This window comes from Nyctereutes procyonoides, unplaced genomic scaffold (genome assembly GCF_905146905.1).
Source record: "Nyctereutes procyonoides isolate TBG_1078 unplaced genomic scaffold, NYPRO_anot_genome, whole genome shotgun sequence".
NCBI lineage: Eukaryota > Metazoa > Chordata > Mammalia > Carnivora > Canidae > Nyctereutes > Nyctereutes procyonoides.
Genome location: NW_026575159.1, coordinates 14,004,111 through 14,026,845, shown reverse-complemented (window position 1 = coordinate 14,026,845; position 22,735 = coordinate 14,004,111). Strand labels below are relative to the sequence as shown.

Genomic DNA, 22,735 nt, shown 5'->3' with positions numbered 1-22,735 from the left:
TAGAGGGGATCAATCAATAAGCCTTTATTTCTTCTCTACTGTATTCCTAGAACAGTGGAGCTATCATGAGCACTATCAAAACAGAATAACAAACAGCCATCTATGTAACAAATGTCATTAGAAATCCAACACACTTTTAGATACTCAAGCTCACATCCATGTAAGCCAATCATAAGGTGATTGCTTTGATCATAAGAGGATTTTCTATACCAAGCAGTATAAGCCTCGGTTTATATTCTGCAACAAGCAATAATTTTATATTAATATCCCCAACCCTGTGCTTTTAGAAAAAAATACCTATGATTTTTGTCACATAGTATGTGTGTGTGTGTGTGTGTGTGTGTGTGTGTGTGTATATATATATATATATACACACACACACACACCATTCCTCATGTTCATTTCTGTGTCACTAATGGTTGTAAGGGACAGAAACTAATTCTGGCTGATTTAGGAAGAAGGATTTCCCTGAAAGGATACAGAGGCTCTTACAATTTCAAGGGAAGGTTAAAGAAGGAAGCTTAGGAAATACAGGAACTGTGTACTTCTGGGAATATGCTCCAGAGTCTCACTGAAGAATCAGGAGCCTAGAGCAAGCATTTAAAATTAGACAGGCAGGAGATTCCCAGGGACTTTCAAGAACTTGTGGATAATGAAGACTACAAGCTCTTAGAGCAGGCTAATGAGTTTCTCTGAGCCATACTGTGATTCAGTGGGTACAGGTTATGGTTGTTTCATAACAGATTTGTGATTTTTTTTTAAAAAAAAAGGTCTTACAAAGCAAAAGCCATTTCAATTTCCAATGATCAAATATATGCTAAACTGATATTCTAGTCTAACAATTTAATACAGATTCATGCACAGATTCAAAGCATTTACTGCTTTGAGGCTTTGTGAAGTGTCTGAATTCACTGCGTTTTATGATCAAACGCAACATTCTTTGTCCATCTGATAAAACAACTTGTCTCATTAGAAGACATGGAAATTAATGAAAAGAGTAGGTTACTCCTTACTTGGGTTTCACTCAGTTTTGAGAGTAGGTCCTGAGACCAAGAGCAAGAATTAACAGAGGTGGGAAGAGACTTCCAGTAAAGCAGTTAAAGTGCCAATCAACTAAGTAATAACACATTTCTAGTGACATGAAGAAGCCTGAGTACACAAACACAAACAAGGAGCTCCTCAACATGTGATCAAGTGAAGAAAACGTTACATTACAGGATAAGAGTAATTAAAGAATAGTGGGACTTTATACCTATAACAGTATTTTGAATGCTATTTTGAAATTTATAGTCGATGACAGAGGGTGGGGTGAAGATTTAAAAAAAAAAGAGGGAGAAAATAAAGCCAGCATTTCACATTTGGTTAAAATAACATGTAGTCTCAATATGGGTTTTACCAAAAGGAATATGGGCTTTTGGTAAAACCTCACAGAGAACCACCATTAGTCTACAGTTGCATATACATTATTCGTGTCTCTATCAGTGCAACAGGTATTAGGCATCCATAAAGGGAGAAAATAATTAGCAAACAAAAGTTTAGGAGTCTTTATGGCTACTCAACTCTTTACTCTTGATCAAAATTATCAGAATGTTCCTAAACTTAGTTTTCTAATATAAACTATTTTGTTTTTTAAAATGTAAACAAAAATAATGAACACCAAAGCTTCTCAAAATCAATTTATAAATTTGAAAAATACTCATCTCTCATTTGGAAGAATGTGATCAGCTTCTGGTAGGTGTCCCTTAATATAACGATGCACAAACCACACACACATATACATGCACTTTCTCTCTGTTAGATATATATTAAGGGCTGGCAAACCTTTTTTAATAAAAGGCCAAATAACAATATTTGGCTTTGGAGACCATACAGTCTCATTTGTAATTACTTATCTCTGCTATTATAGCACAAAAACAGCCATAAACAATACATAAATGACAGGGCATGTTTATGTTCCAATAAAAACTTTATTTCCAAAAACAGCAGCCACAGCTTTTACCTATTCCCAGCATACATGATTGGTTTTAAGACATCATTTAAAAATTCATGTTTTCAACATTATGAAAAAATGTGTACACTCTCATTTCATAATAGAAGAAAATATGCTTCCAGAATGTTAACTCAGAGCCATGTTGATATATTTACTATTACTAATAGCAATAACAACAACCAACAATGAATGTTCCTTACATACTAGGCCTTATTCTAAGAACTCCACATGAATGTTACCTCAAGGACCCTATTTTTATAGGTTTTTCTTTTCTTTTTTTTTTTTTTTTAGAAAAAGAAACAAAACTTTAAATCAACTTAGTCAACATGAGTGCTTACTTAGAGTCGTGGATCTCCTGAGATAGCACATTTATCCAAGAACCCAGGCCAAGACTGTATAACCCTCCTTAAATATTCCATATCCTCTCTTCTTCCAAAGCAAGTCTTGTCTCAGCTTACTTGAAAATTCTAGCATTATGTATACATATCCCCTGATATTGTAGAAAATCTTTATACTCATTTTGTCTTGAATCCAAGACTCCCCAACCCTTTAAAGTTCTGCTTTCTTCTAATCCTAAAATCAACACCTAAACTACAGGACCCATTTTCCACCAAATCTCAAGGTATAGTATGAAAAAATCAGTTATAATCATAAAACTATTGTCTTATCCATTCATTCCTACAAACAAACAAGGGGGCCTGGACTTTTTTTTTCTATTTTAGTTTACACTCTGAGAACAATGAATCCAAGACTCTATATTAGGGTCTAAAGTAAGGATCTATAATTATCTAAGTAAACATTTATTTTCGCTTTAAACAGAAATTGAGCAATACCTTGAAGAGCTCTCAATCTACAACATACCAAATAATATTTGGAATATTTAAAAATGTTTCTTGCATGAGATCCTACCAACTAACCTATTTCTTATGTGTAAAACATAATCTTGGGAATATTCATTTCCTAGAGTTTCATGCTACAGAAAAGCAGCAATAAGTAAGTTTCCTTCTATAGCCTAAAAAATGACCTGCTGGATTTGCTTTCCTGAACTTCCACTTCTGGTTAATAAACAATCCATAGGTGAAATATATTTTCTATTATCTTAGGATAAAACACACAGAAGTCAATCTGACATATTTCATCAGTATGCTTCCTGGTAATTACGCATACGGTGCCATGTGAATAGTTAATTATTCACACAACTAAGCCAAGATTTTCTGTACCTCTAAATATTTAATTTTTAAATGTATTAATGTTGCTATTTATCATTTTCATGTATGTAGTTGATGTAATTCTTATTACATATGAAAGTTTGATTTTTCACTCAACATGGACACAAATACTCTGAGACAAGCCAAATTTCAGAGATATAGGCTGCGCATCTAGAGCACCTGAGGCATTCTCTGGCTCTGACCTCCAGACTCCAATTGCTTAGGGCTGAGTCTAGCTGTGTCCTCAACCTGTACACTTAAGAGCTTTGCTTTTGATGGAGCACTGTGTTGTTGCAAAGTTCAGCTCTTCCATTTGTCTTGTCTTGTGACTCTGGACAAATTTCTTACTTTTTCTAAACCTTTGTGCCTCTATCTCTAATATGGGACTCATGATACCTACTCAAGCAATGAATGATACAATTCATATAAAATGCTTATCACACTACTTGGCAAATAGTAGAGTTCAATAAAGGTCTTCAGGTGCTATACACCTGCTGTTTCCCAACCTGGACTGCTTGGTACCTGAGTTCACAGTATGTCTGTGTTAGGAAGGTCGAGTAACATGGGGATAGGGTCTACCCTCTGAGCAGAAATATACTGCATGTCAGACAGCTTCATGTTCATGCCCAACCTCCTGTAGGATAATGAGGAATGGTGGACCATGTCCCTTCTTGCTGACCCTTTCCATATATGGGTCCCTAGAAAAAGTGTTCCTTAATCCACACTTTGAAACATGGTATTCACTTTCACCTCCCTCTCCAAACAAGAGGGACAAAACCAGAAAGGGTCATAGAGGCCTTGATGGAAGTCTGTAAGATACATACAGGAAGACTCAAAGCGAGAGGAGCAGCTATTCTTTTAAGTCACTGGAATAAGTTTGGCAATGAGAACTGGACTTTCCCTCTAGAAGGTGTCATCTTTTGCTGACACTCCCCATTCCTAAAAGTCTGAAGGGGAAGGGAAGATAGACCTGCAATTAATCACCTTGACCCCTACTCCAGGATAATTATCAAACTTGGACATCGGGAGTCTCAGAGAAGAAAACACCTGCCCTATGAGAAACACACACTTCACATTAACAATCCTTCTGCCATGAGAGGCATTTGAGGTCATATAGATAAGATACGATTATCAAGGACTCATGGCCTAATATTGTAAAATGTCTGCCTTCTTCCATATGTGGTTTTAAGTAACTGAGTTTTTCTTTTTTTTTTACTAAGATTTATTTATTTCAGAGAGATAGAGACAACGGGTAGAGGGGCAGAGGGAGAGGGAGAAGCATACTCTCTGCTGAGCAGGGAGTCTGACCCAGGGCTCGATCCCAGGACCCCAAGATCATGACCTGAGCCAAAATCCAGAGTCAGATGCTTAACCAACTGAGCCACCCAGGCCCCCTTAACTGAATTTTTCAAACATAACCTTTGAACAGGTGTCTGAACAGACTACAGTATAGTTTTAAATAAGTGTTCTCTTTGCTACATGTCGTACTATAATCCCCATGAAGGCCCAGCTCCCAAGACTCCCCAGACAATGTAATTAGATAACTGTTGCCATGCTCCATCAAGAATAGCATTTTTTATTATAAAGTAAAACAAACTGTCATATTATAGGTGGATGTTCTTTTAAGGACTGCTAGACTAAATTCTATAATGAAATTTCCTTTCACATAAGCTGCCATCAAAGATTGCAATGATCTCCCCAAACGTATATTAGATTCCATCAGTATGATTACTGTGCTATCATACTGGGATAGAATTTCTCCCACCCACCCTACTTCCATCCATACATTTAGAAGCCCATGACTCTTGGCTACTAGAAGTTTTCTCTGGCAGAGGCGAGAGGGTCAACAGAGGAGCACTGATGAAGTAGACAAGTTACAGGTTGGGGAAGATGTTCTGAATCTCAAGAACTGAGGGAAAGAAGACTTTAAAGGGGTTGCTCCCACTCTCCCAGGGACTCTCTGAAGGCCTGGCTTCAGCCAGGAAATCTTAGAATATAGATGGGGTAGGTACAAAAAAGAATCAGAAATGCGCAGAGAAGCCCCCAAATTCTCACAGTTTTCAAACTCCTCCCCAAATAAACATCCTTCCAGAACTGCTGACAAATAGCCAAACCAACTTCCTCTCCTCAGTGTTCCCCTTTTGGAAATGAGATTATCTAGCAGCAAAATATCCACCCAAAATGGAGTTAACAGGAAGACAACTGAAAAGATTCCTTCTGGTTAATTCACCATGTAAATAACGAAATCATTCTGTCCCACGATAAACAAAATGACTCAACAAATCCCGGTGCATTGGAATAGTGGTTTATAAGGAATTCCTGCCCCTAACTGCTACACCTTTGCTTGAAATATGTAATTGCACGTTCTAATGAAGTCCTGAGTAATCAGACTCTGCCCTTCTTGGCTCAAGGCCCTCATGAGTGCGGAGTCAGCAAATGGCGAACATGTAGACCAGTGTGTTGGCTCCAAGCCCAGCTTCTTAGGTTTCATGGATGCTCCTCAATGGGTTTAACTGGAGCTGCTCTCTTTTGTAGTCAACACAGGATTAAAAAAAAAATCATGCTTTTGATATCACAGTTCTTTATCAATACTTGAGTACAGAAGCTTTGCTACATTTGCACATATGCCACCCATTCTGAAGAATAAAAGGCTGAATTTATACTATATTATCTGAGATTAAAACCACTTTTAATCGGATTTGTTCTTATTAGTTATCTTTATGGTAAGATGCAACATGAAATCAATGCCAAAGTCACTACTGTAAAGTCAACACAATGTATGCTGAAATGTAAGCTTAAACCATATTAACAGTAGAGAATAACCTGCATTCTGGATGATCTAAGGTAGCTCCCATTTCCAATTTATGGAGAATGGAGGGGAAAAATCAACAAAATATATTGAACGTGTGACATGAAAGATCATTTTACTTGAACTACTTAAGTAAAAAATGTTTTGCAACCTTTCTGAAAAGTCTGCATCATAATTATCCTGAAACAACTTTGCTTAAATAAAGAGATGACTTTTATACAGCTTTGGCTTTCTCTGGCTGGAGGTGTTTCTTGAAAAGTCATCAAAATGCAAGCAATACAGAAATCACTCTTTGCGATTTGAACCTGAACCACTTGCATTTCAGTCATATGTTGAGAGTTCTACTTTACTTCTATTACCAAGAAAATCCTGAATACCAGAGGCATATATTCCAAATCAGAGGTGGTAAAGGGTAAAAGATGAGGGAGAAAATATCTGGATGCTGAACAGGTGACCATCATGATGGGGAGGTTTACAGGGGATATTATGTTGAAAGCAGGAGTGTATACCAATGTCTTCTAACTCTTCCTATGCTATCTCTTCCTTATGGCTTTTCTTATGACACTTCCTTCCCTGTATTTTCCTGCTCTGAACTCTATAAGTTATTTCTCCTAAAATTTTGGTTTAATCATTTGTACTCTGCTCAAAAATTTTTCACTGATTTCTCACCAGTGAACCCAAATTTCCTTTTGCAGAGAACATTGAGCATATCTCCCCAACACTCAATGAACCCTTCCCCAAAGTACAATGGCTGTGATCCCCCCTTTTCCCCAAGGGGACCTAAGGCAGACAGGATAATAGCATCTCCCTGGCCACAGTGTTACAGATGGCTAAGCATAAGACCATCAGTGGAGAGCTTTGCTTTGCTGGAATATAAGTCTGTGAGTTAAGATGGTACAAAAACATCAAAGCTCAAGACTTTTGCTGATAGTTGATAGCAGCCAACTGTCTCTCTTCAGTCCTCATTTGTTCAGAAAATAAATCGCATGTGGAAAGTCTTAGGGGAGCTATATTATTATCTGCAACTTACTCCAAAGTATCCAAGAGCAGTAAGATGAACTGATGATTGGATAGAAGGAGGAATATTAGGATAGTTATGTGTTAAAACAAGCATGGTAAGGGGCACCTGGGTGGCTTAGTGGTTGAGTGTCTGCCTTTGGCTCGGGCATGATCCCAGGGTCCTGGGATCAAGTCCCACATCAGACTCCCCACAGGGAGCCTGCTTCTCCCTCTGCTTATGTCTCTGCCTCTCTGTGTCTCTCATGAATAAATAAATAAGATCTTAAAAAACAAGCATGGTAAAATGTTAATTGCAGAATCTAAGTGGTAGATGTAAGGCTGTTCACTGTAAAATTCTTTAAATTTTCCTGTATGTTTGTAGTTTTTCATGATAAACTTTTGGAGGTAAAAGCTCTTTCAGGCTTGTTCCTTACATGTGGATGTCCTTAAAATACTTTGTGATATCTTTTAGCTCTTATAAGTACAACACCAGGACAAGTGCTCTTTATCATGGCAACCAAGCTCTGTTCATAGTCCCTCACGATGGCTTAGGTTCTTCTACCCACTGTCATGTTTGACTATCAGATTCTACTACCCAGCATTTACAAAATAAATTCCAGCAAATGTGAAGGAAAGTGAATCATGGTTATGCATTAGAATATACTGCCTTAAAATTTCATCTCTAACTGCTTTTTGTTGTCAGTTCTTAAGAAAAAAAAATAGCACAATAAGAAGCAGCTTTGGTAAAGCCTTGTTTTAGCTACCTTATCACAGTGTAACTAAACATAAAATAAGGGGCACTCTACCCCTGAATGTAAAACACAGTCATAAAACCTCTTGCTTTTTGCAGCGAATATATTCTGTGAAAGTCACTTTCAATCATGGAAAAGTTAGAGAGTAAAAAAGGTAAGTAGAATTTTAAAAACAGCTCAATGAAAAGAAGATCCAAGTTGATTCCATTCTCCTTTCCTCCTAGGGAAGAGGAGAGGAATCAGGAATTACTTTTACAATCCAAGTAATTCACACTTTACTGCTTTTGATGCATATGCCTGAAAATAGTGGGCAAATCTTCTAAGAGGATTGCATTGTAAATAGCAAACTAACCCAGGATCCATTAGAGAAATATGTGCTAAAGTCTTTAAGTGAAGAAAAAAAAAATCCTTTCTCAACACTTGCCTTGCAAATTTGCACATTCATATATTCTTATATGAAGAATAAGATAATGGTTGTTCTTAAACCTGCACACAATTATATACCTCTACTTTAACCCCTTCCTAATCCTCCTTGCTATTACTGTCAAGACGCCACTCATACTGTATTCTTCCAAAATGTCATAACTTGTTAGAAAATGGCCAAGCTTCACAAATAATAAAATGCAGTGACTAACCCAACCATAATGAAAACAGGATAGCATGAAATGAGACTTTCCCTGTTAATGAGAGTGTTCACAGAATGCTCATTTGTTTCTCACACCTTAAGTCAAGATCAGAGGAGCTGCTGTTCTAGGACGGGTCCTCTGACTCCTGCCTGGTCCTCCCTCAGTGCACCTGGCTGAGCTCTCTATAGCAGTAATAGTTTCACCACCCAAAGCAGGGCCTCATGGGGCTGGATGATCTCAATCAGGCCAAGATCGAGGTGGGTGCTGGGCCACAGCTCGCCTCAATAAAAGGAATCTCTGGGAAAATATCAGAATCAGAAGTGGGTAGGTACAAGTATTGCAGGGAGATCCATGTCATCAGAAGTAAAACTAATAAACAGGGGCACCTGGATGGCTCAGTGGTTGAGTGTCTGCCTTTGGCTCAGGTCATGATCCCGGAGTCCTGGGATTGGATCCTGCATCAGGTTTCCCCACCTGATGCTTTTCCCTCTGCCTTTGTCTCTGCCTCTCTCTCTGTGTCTCTTATGAATAAATAAAATCTTAAAACACACACACACACACACACAACTAATAAGCAAACCACCACCCCTAACAAGTAGCAGATGAGGGGTAAGAATGGACAGATTTGAGACTTTCTCTGTTCATACCAGCTGCTAACTAGGTCCTCCTCCTATCTCCTCTGTAGGTGCTATGGGCTTCCCTGAACTAGAGGGAACTGTCCCCTCTTGCCACACCCTAGCAACAGCTGTTCATCTGCAAACTACAGATACAAAAAGAAACATCTTGTCCCACACTCCCAGGTGAGTTTTCGCTCACTTCATCTCATCTCCTATCCAACCTTAAAATTATTGTAAAAGCTACGAGAAAGTGATTCTTTAAGCAGACCTGAGTAAGTCAGTGTTCCCTCTGAACTCTTCCAGGATGGAATCATCGCAGCCAGCCCTGAGGACAACAGATCCCACAGATCTGTGCCGCCGGGAACAGCTGCTTGCAAGCACACCGTCCAGCCCACTAAGCCCTCAGTCCCCATTGTCTCCACTCTTGTCTCCCAAGTATATAATAATCCACAAAAACACTCACTGACAGGAGCTTACAAGTTTGGTTAAGGCTGATAAATACTAGAACAAGGATCTCAGTTCTAGAATCCACTTTTCCTTGGTGGACAAGGATAGAAGAATAGAGAAGTGTGATGACTTACTACGTATAAAGAAGGTTGATCATTGTTTCCTCTATCTTTTCCTAATGTCTGACCTCACAGAAACCATTTAAGAGCCACCACTTAATCAAGACAAAAGAATTCCTGATATAAATGAATACTGGAAATAACAGGAGAGGAGAGCTATCTTCCTTCCCTTTACATTCTCTTCTTTTGAGAGGTATTTAGCTGATTTTCAGGTTTATTGATTCTGGAAGATGGAAACCATAACTTAAATATCAGCATTGGCCTTTGGGAAAACACAAATACATTATTCATAAACAACTAATACCCCAATCATTTCAGAAAAAGATTTACATGAGAATAAGTGCATAGGGGTATAAAATAATTCCACAACCTATGGAGCACTTACTAAACATCTTCTATTCACATGATGTTTTTTGCAAGTGACAAAATACCTTCAATGCTCTCTGCTGGTAAGAAATGAGCCTTACCGGAGACAGAACATAAAGACTTCTAACTCTGGGAAATGAACTAGGGGTGGTGGAAGGGGAGGAGGGCGGGGGGTGGGGGTGAATGGGTGACGGGCACGGAGGGGGACACTTGACGGGATGAGCACTGGGTGTTATTCTGTATGTTGGTAAATTGAACACCAATAAAAATTAATTTATTAAAAAAAAAAAAAAAAAAAGAAATGAGCCTTACCAAAGGTCTGCTCTGTACCAGGGTTGTGCTCTCTGCCCTTATATCCAATTTTGTGAAGCAGAAAAGATGTTCACAGGAACAGTCTGTATGTTGGAAGAGCCTCTGATTGCAAGGCAATTCAACACACTACACCAGGCTTTTCTGCAATGACTCCAAATACAGTGACTCTATTTCCCACAGCACCCCCCCCCTTTTCTTTATCCAAACAGGCAGTAATTTCCTGACTCCAGGATATCTTCGCTGTTTAGAAAACTAAAAGTGTTCTCCTTCTGTTTGGAACTCTAGATCTTGGTGGTAGCTTCTGGGTAGCGGTTTCCTGAAATTCCCTTCAGCTATAGTGTCTAGTAGAGCTAAGCTTCCATATTAATGGCCTCCAGTAGGGCCTACTCCTGAAGACAATCTCCATGCCAAATGTAAAATTCCTTAAGTTTAAAATGCAATGAAATGGATTTTTTTCTCCTGTGAATGTTCTACATTCCTTATCTCATCTTACCTTTTTTTTTTTTTCTCTCGTCTTACTTTATTGGAGCTTGGTTTTTGGTTCAGTGAGCTGATTTTTACCTTTTATCTACATACTGCATTAACATTTGTGAAGCAAATTCAGGAAAACAATATTTATTGAACATGCTTTTATAAAAAAAAAAGCAACAGCAAGGCTGTAGGAGTCTGGAAAGGCAGTCTGTTATAGCAGAAAGGCAAATAAATCAAACAATTAGAAAGAACTACAATTTCCTACAATTTAGCTAAAACTCATTGCCTAGTAAATTGCTTGTAGGGAACCAGCTTTAGTGATTGGACGAGATTGTTGTAATTAGCATATTTAGTCTAGGTAGAGGAGCATAACTGGAATGCTTGAAACGTCTTCTCTCTTAATTAAGCATTCCTCATTACCTTCTTAATTCTCCTTCCCATTCCACGTCTATCCTTACAGCTGGCAAAACTGTGAACTGCAATTTATCTTCCCATTAAAATGATTACAAATTCAGAATGAATGGAGTTCAAATTAAGTTTTCAAAACCACATGGCAAGGAAGACTCAGTTTAACAGTTAGTAGAGGAAGTGACCGTTCTATCTTGTCAAAACATAAACACTTCCAGAAATAAATTGGACTTTTCCCAACTGAATGAAAGAATCATTTGCCTACTTGTTTGCAAAAAGATGTCACCCTAGAATTTTGTAAGTCTTATATACATGATCCATTTCACATGTGTCCTATCATTACATTTTGTAACCCTCTAAATTACTAGTTAATGACACCATTAAACTGTCATCTAGCATCCTAAGAGCAGGGACTTTCAGCTCTACCACTTTATGGCTGGATAACCTATGATCACTTAGTTTAAACATTCTGTTCCTCAGTTTTCTCATCTGTAAAATGAGGGTGATAAGCGTATCTTCTACGAGGAGTTGCTATATAAAGGCATATATACATATAGGTATATATATTAAAGGCATATATATGTATACATGTGTACATATACATGCATACATCTCCTTGGCAGGTAATAAATGCCATATAAGTGAGTCTTATTGTTATTATTGCCATGTCTACCATCAGCACAAAGAGAATAGTGATATTGTTGGGTTTCTTTATTGAGATGCTCTATCACAAACCACTTTCTTGTTAAGTATTTCTGGGATTATCCTAGAGAAGAAACATGACGTGGATTTTGGATGTCTTAATTAGTGTGTCATAGTTAGGACTACATGGGCAAATTTCAAGATAAAAGATATACACAGAACACATAAAAATAACAAATGATCTGAAAATTCATAATATGAAACTCCACTCATGAATGATTTATATATGGATAATTTTCTTCAAATTTAAAATGTTCTGAGATTTTCTCGACTATTCATGGCACCTTTTCTGTTTTGTATCAAGAATATTACTATAAAAACATATATGTAGGGACTCCTGGGTGGCTCAGTGGTTGAGCATCTGCCTTTGGCTCAGGGTGTGGTCCCAGGTCCTGGGATCGAGTCCCGCATCAGGCTTCCTGTAAGGAGCCCAATTCTCCCTCTCTCTATGTCTCTGCCTCTCTCTCTCTCATAAATAAATAAATAAATAAATAAATAAATAAATAAATAAATAAATAAATAAATATTTTTTTAAAATACGTAAAATATATCAGTTCCATCTGGTATGGTAATAATATGTTATTGAGTTAGTGATAAATATCATTGCATTCTTTAGCCAATCAAAAAAGTACAAGTTTATTTAAAAACCTCTAAATTTTGTCTTTTATCACTCTGTAATGTGTCATCTAAATGCATTTTTGTAATCGTTTTATTGAGATATAAGTCACATACCACATAATTCATCCATTTAATGAATATAATGTGGTGGTTTTAAGTATATTCCCAGAGTTATGAAATCATAACCACAATCAAGTTCATAAAATTTTCATCATCTCCAAAAGAAACTCCATACCCATTAGCACTCACCCTCCATTCTTCCCATTGCTGCTGGCAACCACTTCCTGTCTCTATGCATTTGCCTATTTGGGACATTTCATATAAATGGAGTCATACAACATGTGGCTTTTTGTGTCTGCTTTCACTTAGCATATTTTCAAGGTTCACCCATGTGGTAGTATGCATCAGTAATTTTATTCCTTTTTATGCCAAATAATATTCTTTTCATGGATACTCCACACATTGTTTATTCATCCATCAGTGGATGGACACTTGAGTTGTTTTTAGCTATTATGAATAATGCTGCTGTGATCATTTGGGTATAAATGTTTATGTGGACGTATGTTTTCATTTCTTTTGACTGTATACCTAGGAGTAAAATTGTTGAGTCCTACGTTAACTCTGTTTCATCTTTAGAGGAAATGCCAGACTGTTTTCCAAAGTGGCTGTATCATTTTACCTGCCCACCAGTGGTATATAGAGGTTCCAATTTCTCCACATCCTTGTCAACACTTACTACTGTCTTTTTTATTATAGCCATCATGTCAGTAGAAAATGGTACCCAAATGCAAAACCATAAAAATACATTATTCAAGGAAGTAAAATCTTTTATGAAAAGGGAAAGAATGAAGAGATTAGGAAAAGGACCCCATAGTCAGGCTGGAAAAGGAAGCAGGAGAGGTTTCTAAGTTTGTTAATTTCACTTCCTTAGACAGCCAACTGCCCTTCAAAGTGTCAGGATTGTAGAGCCAGCCCTCAGTTTCATAGCTGGAGCTTACAATAATCAGACCAACAAGAACTAATCTGGGTCTATGGTTTATTTTACAAAGTTCCCTCCCACATTCTAGCCCATGTGATCCAACACCACAAATCTTATGTGGAAGGATATTACTATTCCCATTCTGCAGGTAGACAGGCCCAGAGTGGCTGACTTGGTCAAGGGAATATGGTTAAAAATATGTACATACGTATATATATACATGTGTTTCATGAATATTAAATAGTGTATTTATTTAATAAGCATTAAATAAAATGCACAGAGCTGGGCCTGGAAGCCAAATTTTTTATTTCAAATCCCAATCCTTGGTGTCCCCATTTCTTATCACTTTCATCTGCCTCATCTCTGCCTCATCTCTGATGATCAAGAAAGCAATGGGAAAGTAAGGGAAGACAAAAGGGAGTTGTATGCGAAGCAGTTAGGTAGGAGGCCTGCACATCATGAAGTCCCCCCAGTCACAGCAGCTCAGGATGTTAGGACATGTTGTGACATGGCTTTCGAGGATGGTTGCATCCCCACCCCTTCATGAGAGGTTCCTCCAGTATCAAGAAGCCAGGGTATACTTACATCCCTAAATTCTGAACATATCTTCTGTACTGTAGCATATTTAATCATGTATACTACTAGTCACTCAAATATGTATTGAGTAATAACTATGTGCTAGACCCAGTGCTAACATGGTTGAGACTTAAAAAGCAATGATTACAAAGTAAATTTAAATAGTAAACAAAATTTTCTAAGCCCTTCACATGGACCATCTCATTTAATCCTCACAATATTCTTGCAAGAGATGTGGAAACAGGCACAGAGCATTAAGTAAATTAACCCCAAAGTCACAGAACTATTTAATGGTGGAGGCAAGTAAGAACCCAGGCAGCCTGATTCTATACCCCATGTTCTTAACCACCACCCAATCCTTCCTGGTAGATCTCGCTTGGCTGGAAGTCACATGTGGTGACACGCATAAACCAATAATACTGATTAATTCCAGCAACCATTGTTGAATGCTCATTAGTACAGAAGCTCGAGGGCAAATTCCCACAACAACCCCATGAACTGCTTATCTTCCTTGCCACTTTATAGATGAGGAAACAAAGGCCCAGAGAAGTGAGTTAACTTGTCCAAGGTCACAGAGCTATAATAGCTAATGCGGACATGGTGCTTACTATATACCAGGCGCTGTTGTTCTTTTTTTTTTTTTCTTAATATTTTATCTATTTCTTTGAGAGAGAGAGACAGAGATAGCAAGAGAGCACCAGTGGAGGTGAGAGGGAGAAGCAGGCTCCCTGCTCAGCGGACGTGGGGCTCCATTCCAGGATCCAGGGATCATGACCTGAACCAAATGTAGCTGCTTAACCGACTGAGCCACCCAGGTGCCCCCAAACACTGTTCTAAGCACTAACTCATCTAATCCTCATAACACTAGGAGGTAGGTTCCATTATTACCCAGCATTCATAGTTAAGTAACTTGTTCATGGTCTCAAGCTTCTGTAAAGGGCAAACCCAGGACTCACTCTAGCAGCAGTCTTGGAAACAACTTAATGGTACCATTGGCTGCAAAGTGGCTAAGCAGAAAATCAAACCCAGGTCTAACTCTTGAGTGAAAGAGAGAGAGAGAGCCTCCTTTCTTCTTTCCACCAAGCTAAGCGTGGCCCTCAACCCTACTGCAGTACAGAGGGGTGCTAGGGAAGAGGGGAATAACAACTGAAGACCCTCCAAAGAAGAGGCATTCAAGCTGCCTCTTGAGGGCTTACGTGCTTACTGTCAAAGAGAGGCACCATGCAATTTGTTATTTTAAAAGAAATGCGGGGCGCCTGGGTGGCCCGGTTGGTTGTCTGACTCTTGGTTTTGGCTCAGGTCCTGATCTCCTCAGGGTGGTGAGATTGGTTGGCTCTCAGCGAGGAGTCTGTTTTCTCTCTCACTTTGCCCCTCTCCTCCTCTCAAATAAATAATCTTTCTAAAAAAATGAAAAGTACCCAACTGAGGTCTTCAAAAAAAAAAAGGGGGATAGAGTAATGAGGAGCAAATAAATTATTAAAAAGCAAATGTTTCAGATTGAATCAGGAAAGCTTTAATTTTTATTCAGTGAGAAGATACTCTTGATGAAGGAAAAACAAGCCTTTATTCCCTTTAATTTTGATTACGCATTTAAAAATCATTGAGGGATTGGAGAGTGCAATTTGCCTTCTGTAACGTTAAACTCAACAAACCCTAACTTCCAACATTTACTTCCTCAATGTAACTGCTGCAAGCAGAGTGGTCACTAAACCTTCACAGACCCTTTGCAAAGAGGACCTCTCCTTCGGGTCCCGAAACAGAGCGTTTAGAAACCAAAATGAGCCTGGAGATTCGGGCCAAGCTTCAGAAGGAACGGGCACGCGCCCCGTTCCAGCTGGGCCAGGGGCCGGCACGCAAGTTGCAGCTCAAACTGGCTTCAGAGCCAGGTCCCCCCCCCCCCCCGGGCAAACTGATTTATGACCAAACGACGGGCAGCTGCGGAACTGGTCAGACCGCAGAAGTACGTTACTCAAACACCAATCCAAGGATGGCCAGGATGGGATGCGAATCGGTAAGGGAGGGGGCTGGGATCTGGGGTTCACTGCCTGTCCCGGGTGCGGTGAGGCCGGTCGGTTCCTAATTCCTGCAGCAGCCCGGGGCCTGTGGACTCTGCTCTGCAAAACCCGTGCGCTAGCGGAGTTGGCAGGGCTGCAGGGCGCCCGGACAGGGTGCCTCCACGCCCCCTCGCGGACCCGGCCGACGACTGATGAGGCCGTGCCGATTTAGTGCTGGGCGTTTTTCCGAACCTGGGGTTTAGCCCCCCCACACACACACACACACACAACGCCCCGTCAAGGGGGTCCCGGCGATCAGCCTCATTTTACAGATGCAAACGCCGAGGGTCGGAGGAGCGCAGCGGGGCTTGCCGGCCAAATGGAAAGCCCCGAGCGGAGGCAATGGTCGGGGTGGCCCTCTCGTCGAGGAGGCTGGAGGGCTGCAGGCGCCTGGGGCGCACACCCAGCCCCTCGCTCTCCCGACGCCCCAGGGGTCGGCCGGCAGCCTGGAGGCCCGGCAGCGCGCAGGTGCCCGGCGGAGCGCGCGCGGGGCGCGGGGCGCAGGGCTGCAGCGGCGGCCGAGGCGCAGCGCGCACCCCCGCTCCCCTGCGCGCGTGCTGACCGCAGGGCGCCGGGCTGCAGCAGCCGGGCAGGGGCGCACCGCCCGCCCGAGCCAGCGCGTGTGCGCGCCGGGCTGCTGCCGACCCAGGCTGGCGGCGCCCCGGGCGCGCCCCGGCACTGCCCCGCGCCTTACCGTAGCTGCTCCCCGGTGACCAGGACCTCAGCCATGCGCTCCAGCTCCCTTTGCTGCGCCCCGCCGCTGCCGCCCGTGCTGCCGTCGCTGCCCCCGCTGCCGCCCTCCTCCATGCTCGCGCCGCGTCGCTCCCGCTGTCTTCCTTAGCCGCCGCGGGTTTGGGTGTTAAATCAGCCTGCCCCTACGAGGCCTCCCCCGCCATCTTTGTTAGGGGCAGGCCGGCTGCTCAGCCGCGATTGGCTGCGGAGGGAATCCCGGAGGGTGGGCTGGAGCGCGAGGCTGGTCCGCCCCTGGGACTCGGGCTTCGGGGGCGGCGGCTGGAGCCCCGCGTGGCCGGGGGCGGGGCCGAGGGAGCAAAATATAAACATGTGGGCGGGGCTCCGGGGCTGCGGTGCGAGTGCTGCGGGACCCGGCGGCCACCTGCCCGGTGCGCGCGCGGCGGGGCCTTGGGGGCAGGCCAGGAGGTCACAAGCGTAAAGGTGTTTTTATTATCCTGTCTATGCTCCAAATTGCCCGAGTAAAAACACGAGCAAAATAGCTAAATAGTGAGCACTGGAGGATACACACGTCACTGCAGCGGTGGGTGAAATTAGGCATTCTCGTCCCCATCCCCCTGCACCAGAGGCAGCTTCCTAACCTCAGAGCCTAATCAATAAAGAACGCGGGCCTGGGAATCAGGCAGACCTGGGATCCGGCTCCGCGCCTGTAATTTCCTACCAAAACGTGCTTCATCTTCATTTTCTTCTTTTGCAAAGTAAAGATAATTGCGGCTGCCACTTGTTGACACCTACCGCATTATAGTAAAGGGGTATCTGTGTGTTGAGGTTTTATGCAGCTTTTAACAATTTTAGCATATACATACGTCTCTGCACCTTTACAAGTATATGGGATTTTTTTTTCTTTTAGTGAAAACTATATGGAAAGACAATCTTTTAATTGCAGATTTGTCGTAAGTCTACAGAATGAAAAATGAAAATGGGAGCGCTGTGGAAAAACAAATGATCTTTGTATATTTTATACCAATTCTGCTACTCAAAACTGTTTATACCCACTCTCCTTCAGGTTTATTGTATTTTATTGTTGTCTTTTCTTCTTGTCATTTGTTTTTAAAGATCACTGTAGCCTTCTCCAACATTCTACAAGATCGTTACTTAAAATTTACAACAATTCATTGAGCATTTATTGTGTGCTTTATATGTTGTTAAGCACTTTATATTATTTACTTTATCCTCACAAAAACCCTGAGAGTTGGGTATTTTTATTGTCAACATACAATTGGAAAATCTTAAACATACAAAGGTGAAGTGATCTGCCTAGATTTCACAACTAGAAAGTCAGTTAGGCAGCCCTTGAGCCTTAGGTCTGGAGACTCTCAAGGTTATGCTCAACCATACTCCAGAAAGAGAACAATTAATTGTCCAACTCCCTTGTAAATTCGACAATAGCTATTAGGCAATTCTTTCACAAGAGAAATTATCTAACTTTTATAACTTTTAAAATAAACCATGGCAAAAGTGTAGAGCAAGCGAGACATAGTTCAAAATGAATGTGATTCTAAGAGCTTCATTCTGTATAAAATATAAAAATCATTTAACAGGGCAGCCCAGGTGGCTCAGCGGTTTAGCGCTGCCTTCAGCCCAGGGGCTGATCCTGGAGTCCTGGGATCGAGTCCCACGTCGGGCTCCCTGCATGGAGCCTGCTTCTCCCTCTGCCTGTGTTGTGTCTCTGCCTCTCTCTCTCCTCTGTGTCTCTCATGAATAAATAAATAAAATATTTTTAAAAAATCATTTAACAGAAGTAGAGGTCCCAGAATTAATGAGCTTAACAGCTGGCTGTCACTTACGTTTTAATTGTATAACATAGAATATGCTGCTTACCTTCTCAGAGCCTCCATCTCCTGACAGGAATAATAATTCCTACCTTATATGGATGTTGTGTGGCTTAATAACATTGTGTGAAGTTTTCATGTACATAATATGTGTTTAAAAGTTGTTCTCTTTAATATCTTTACTGCTTTTATTTTTTAAAATATTTTATGTGTTTATTCATGAGAGACATAGGGAGAGACAGAAGCAGGCTCCATGCAGGGAGTCCCATGCAGGACTCGATCCTGGGTCTCTAGGATCACACCCTGGGCCAAAGGCAGGCGCTAAACCACTGTGCCACCCAGGGATCCCTAGTTGTGTTTTTCATTTACATGCAGGCAACTTTCTTTATCTGAAAAATAAAGAGAAATGGTTTTTGCAAAATACTTTCTTGTTTAAAGTTTATGATAAAAAACATGATAAAACCTTTTATCATGAAAGTTTATGATTTTAAAAAAGCACCTCAACATAAGGAAAAAAAAATCAAGTCAGGAAAAGACCTAGTACTGCTCCAGTGAGAAAGAGCAGAATTTAATTCTCTTGCTTGATGAGAAGGGTTTTCTGTGTGTGTACATTTGAATGGGAAGTGAGGACTGGTTTGCTGTCATTGTTTCAACCTACCCTTTTTTTTTTGTAAATTTATTTTTTATTGGTGTTCAATTTGCCAACATATGCAATAACACCCAGTGCTCTTCCCCATCAAGTGCCCCCCTCAGTGCCCATCACCCAGTCACCCCCAGCCCCCTCCCACCTCCCCTTCCCCCACCCCTAGTTCGTCTCCCAGAGTTAGGAGTCTCTCATGTTCTGTCTCCCTTTCAACCTTTCTTTTGACATATGAGACACACCATGCTCTACTGGGTCAGAAGACAGATCCTTTTTCCTGAATTAGGGCAAGATTGTTCTGACTCCTGAGGACATGTGAGCACCCATGCTGAGTCCATGAGCTCAGGAGCAACTGTCCCAGAATAGATCATGGTCTATAGGTGTTGCTGGTTGAAGGACCAGCACTGACATGGTGATTAAACCGAGTATGAAGATCTTAAAAGGGCTGAAAATTCTAACAGACCTCAGGTTGATCCCTGGCTCCATTGGGGCAAGTTCATTATCATCTCTAATTTCTGCTCTCTTTTGCAAAATCAAGACCATACTACTAATCCCATTGGGTTTTGGGGAGGACTGAATAAAATTTAATGAGCACACTTGTTACTGGTGGAAACTATTAAATGTATGCCTTTTTCTTCTAGCTTGCCCTACTCACCTGCCTCATGCCTTCTGGCTGTTTCGGCGATCTGAAGCCAACGCTGCTCAAACTTTTGGTAGATGAAGACCAGGTGTTTTTGTGATGTATGCGTGCATGTGTTTTCAATCCATTGAAGATTGACATTTTGATAAAGTACAATAGAAATGAAATTTTTAAATGGACAAAACACAGACCCAATGTGTTATTGTTATGGTTAACAGACAGCAAATTGTCAAATTGGTATAAACATTTCTCTCAATGTCTGTCTCTATGTCTCTCAATATTGGTAATGGTCACCCGTTGGCCGACTGCACTTTTAGTAGTACTGGTTAAGAGTAAGCAGCAACATGAGAAGATGAACTTGAATAAAATGTGTGAAAGAATATTGTCAACTCTGAAGCTTCATAACACAGTAGCTATGGATATTGTTATTGCCTCGTTGTATACACCAATATTGTTCCCATCTGATCTTAAAGATGAACTCAAACCCCACCTTCTCTGTGATGACTTCTTGGCCTCCCTCAAGCGATGTGTTGTTCTTCCCTATGCCTTCTCATGACATCATAGGGTTTCCATTGCTTTTTAACCGTTAATGGGAGTCTCTATTCCTCAACTGCCATGATTTTTATTCTCTGTGAATAGAAGCAAAGTGATGATTTAGTAATAGCCTGTCCAGATATCTCTGTCAATAGATCCTTTAAGAAGGGAAAAATACATGTAAAGGGAGAGGAAAAATAAAATGTCCATGTGTCATCATTCACATCCATTTTTAATATTTTTGTCGTGTTTGATTCATCTTTTTTTGTAGTGACAAATCAAACATTATCAAGAGATGTGAGATCCTCTTGTCCTACAATCCCAATCCTGCTTACCTCCCAAGAAGTTCTTTTTTTTAATCTAAATTCAATTAGCCAATATTTGGTACCTCGTTAGTTTCAGATGCAGTGTTCAATAAATTTATCAGTTGCGTATAACACCCAATGCTCATCACTTCATGTGCCCTCCTTAATGTCCATCACCCAGTTACCCCATCCCCCCCACCCCCCACCCCCACCTTCCCTCCAGCAACCCTGTTTGTTTCCTATAGTTAAGAGTCTCCATGATTTTTCCCTGAGGAGGAGAGGTTATTAAGGGTGTAAGGGCAGCGAAAATACAATACTTTGGTATATACTGTCACCTACTGGTTGATTTTGCAAAGACACTAAATGATGGTAGGTCTCCTATGAGTCAAGGACCATCCTCAAGAAGGCACTTTTGGAAATTTAGATGGTTTGTCACAGTATTAGGAATGCTAGTGGCTTTTAGTGAGCAGGAACTAGAAATCCTCATTTTCTCATTTTCCTGGGACAGCAGTTCATTCAGTCTCATAAAGAATTGTCCAGCTGTCGGAGTCTGTCCTCGTAGCACCAGGAGAGAAGGGACTTTCGAGAGCCAGCTGCCCGATTATTTTCTTTCCCCTCCCTCTCTCCCGCCCCATATCTCTCTTCACCCCTCTCCTGCCTTTGCTTGTGCAGCCAAGGCGGAGCCGTCGGCGGCCACTCAGTCCCCATCCGTCTCCTCCTCGTCCTCCGTCCTCCGGGGCCTTACCCTCAGCGCCCTCCTGTGCGGTGCACGATCTGATTTTCTGGAAAGATGCGAAGAAGACTGGGTTTGTCTCTGACACCACACTGATCATGCTGCTCTCCCCCTGGCAGCTTTCAGTGTCATCAGTGTGGTTTCTTACTTCGTCCTGGCTCTTCTGTCACCATCAGCTTCAGGGTGTACAAGTCTGTCATCCAAGCTATACAGAAATCAGAAGAGGGCCATCCATTCAAAGCCTACCTGGATGTAGACATTACTGTGTCCTCAGAAGCTTTCCATAATCACGTGAATGCTGCCATGGTGCACATCAACAGGGCCCTGAAACTCATTATTCGTCTCTTTCTGGTGGAAGATTTGGTTGACTCCTTGAAGCTGGATGTTTTCATGTGGCTGATGACCTACGTTGGTGCCATTTTCAATGGAATCACCCTTCTGATTCTTGCCGAACTGCTCATTTTCAGTGTCCCCATTGACTGTGAGAAGTACAAGACCCAGATTGATCACTATGTTGGCATTGCCCGCGATCAGACCAAGTCAATTGTTGAAAAGATACAAGCAAAACTCCCTGGAATTGAAAAAAAAAAAAAAAGGCGGAATAAGTACATGGAAACCAGAAATGCAACAGTTACTAAAACATCACTTAATAGTTACAACGTTATTACTTGTACTCTGAAGGAACTGCATTCCAAGCTTCTTTTTCTTAATTTGGTGTTTTCTCCCCTCCTTTCCCTTTACCCTCAGTATCAAGCACAAGAATTGTTGCACTAAAAAAGGAACTAATATCTTAGAACCCGAAAGAATAAATAGAGAGTCAAATTAATAGGCTAAATCAGTACCTTAATGATGGTGGAGCTTTTACTTATAGCTTGAAAGGGAAGAGATTGGAGGTCAAGGAGAAAATGAAAAATAAAGCACTTGGACTCTGCTGTCCAGTTCTCAAGGACTAGTTTTATCCAGCTTCCTATCAGAGTTTTACCTTTATTTTTAAGTTAAGAAATAATGATTAACTTATGAGGAAATTATCTGGGGACAAGAGTGGGATTCCTTCCTGTGGGTTTTTTGGCAGCCTTCTGATCCCACCTTCCTGCCCCACAATGTGAGCACCTATTCCTACGATTTCTCTTCTTCACGTAATGATAGAACTTCCAACTGTATGAATAACCTGTAGACGATAGTGAGAGTTATTGATTCCTGGAATGCCATCTAGGAACCAAGGATGGACATGGAAGGTGGGGCTGGGATGACCCTCCCCTCCCACTCACCCCTAGGAAAGGAAAATCTCTGCCATTTGGGAGGGTGGTG

The 22,735-nt window shown here is 41.1% G+C and overlaps 1 protein-coding gene and 1 pseudogene across 1 annotated transcript in view; one reads left to right on the top strand and one right to left on the bottom strand.

Moving 5' to 3' along the window:
- The window catches only part of DEPTOR (DEP domain containing MTOR interacting protein), a 132,752-nt gene extending 115,785 nt beyond the window's left edge, over positions 1–16,967 (bottom strand). Inside the window, exon 1 of the mRNA XM_055314315.1 lies at positions 16,748–16,967. Within this exon, the coding sequence (XP_055170290.1) occupies positions 16,748–16,860 (113 nt within the window). The 5' untranslated portion in view covers positions 16,861–16,967. The remainder of the gene's footprint in view (positions 1–16,747) is intronic.
- Positions 16,968–21,140: 4,173 nt separating this feature from the next.
- LOC129502387 (reticulon-3-like) lies at positions 21,141–22,201 on the top strand (annotated as a pseudogene).
- Positions 22,202–22,735: the final 534 nt, after the last annotated feature.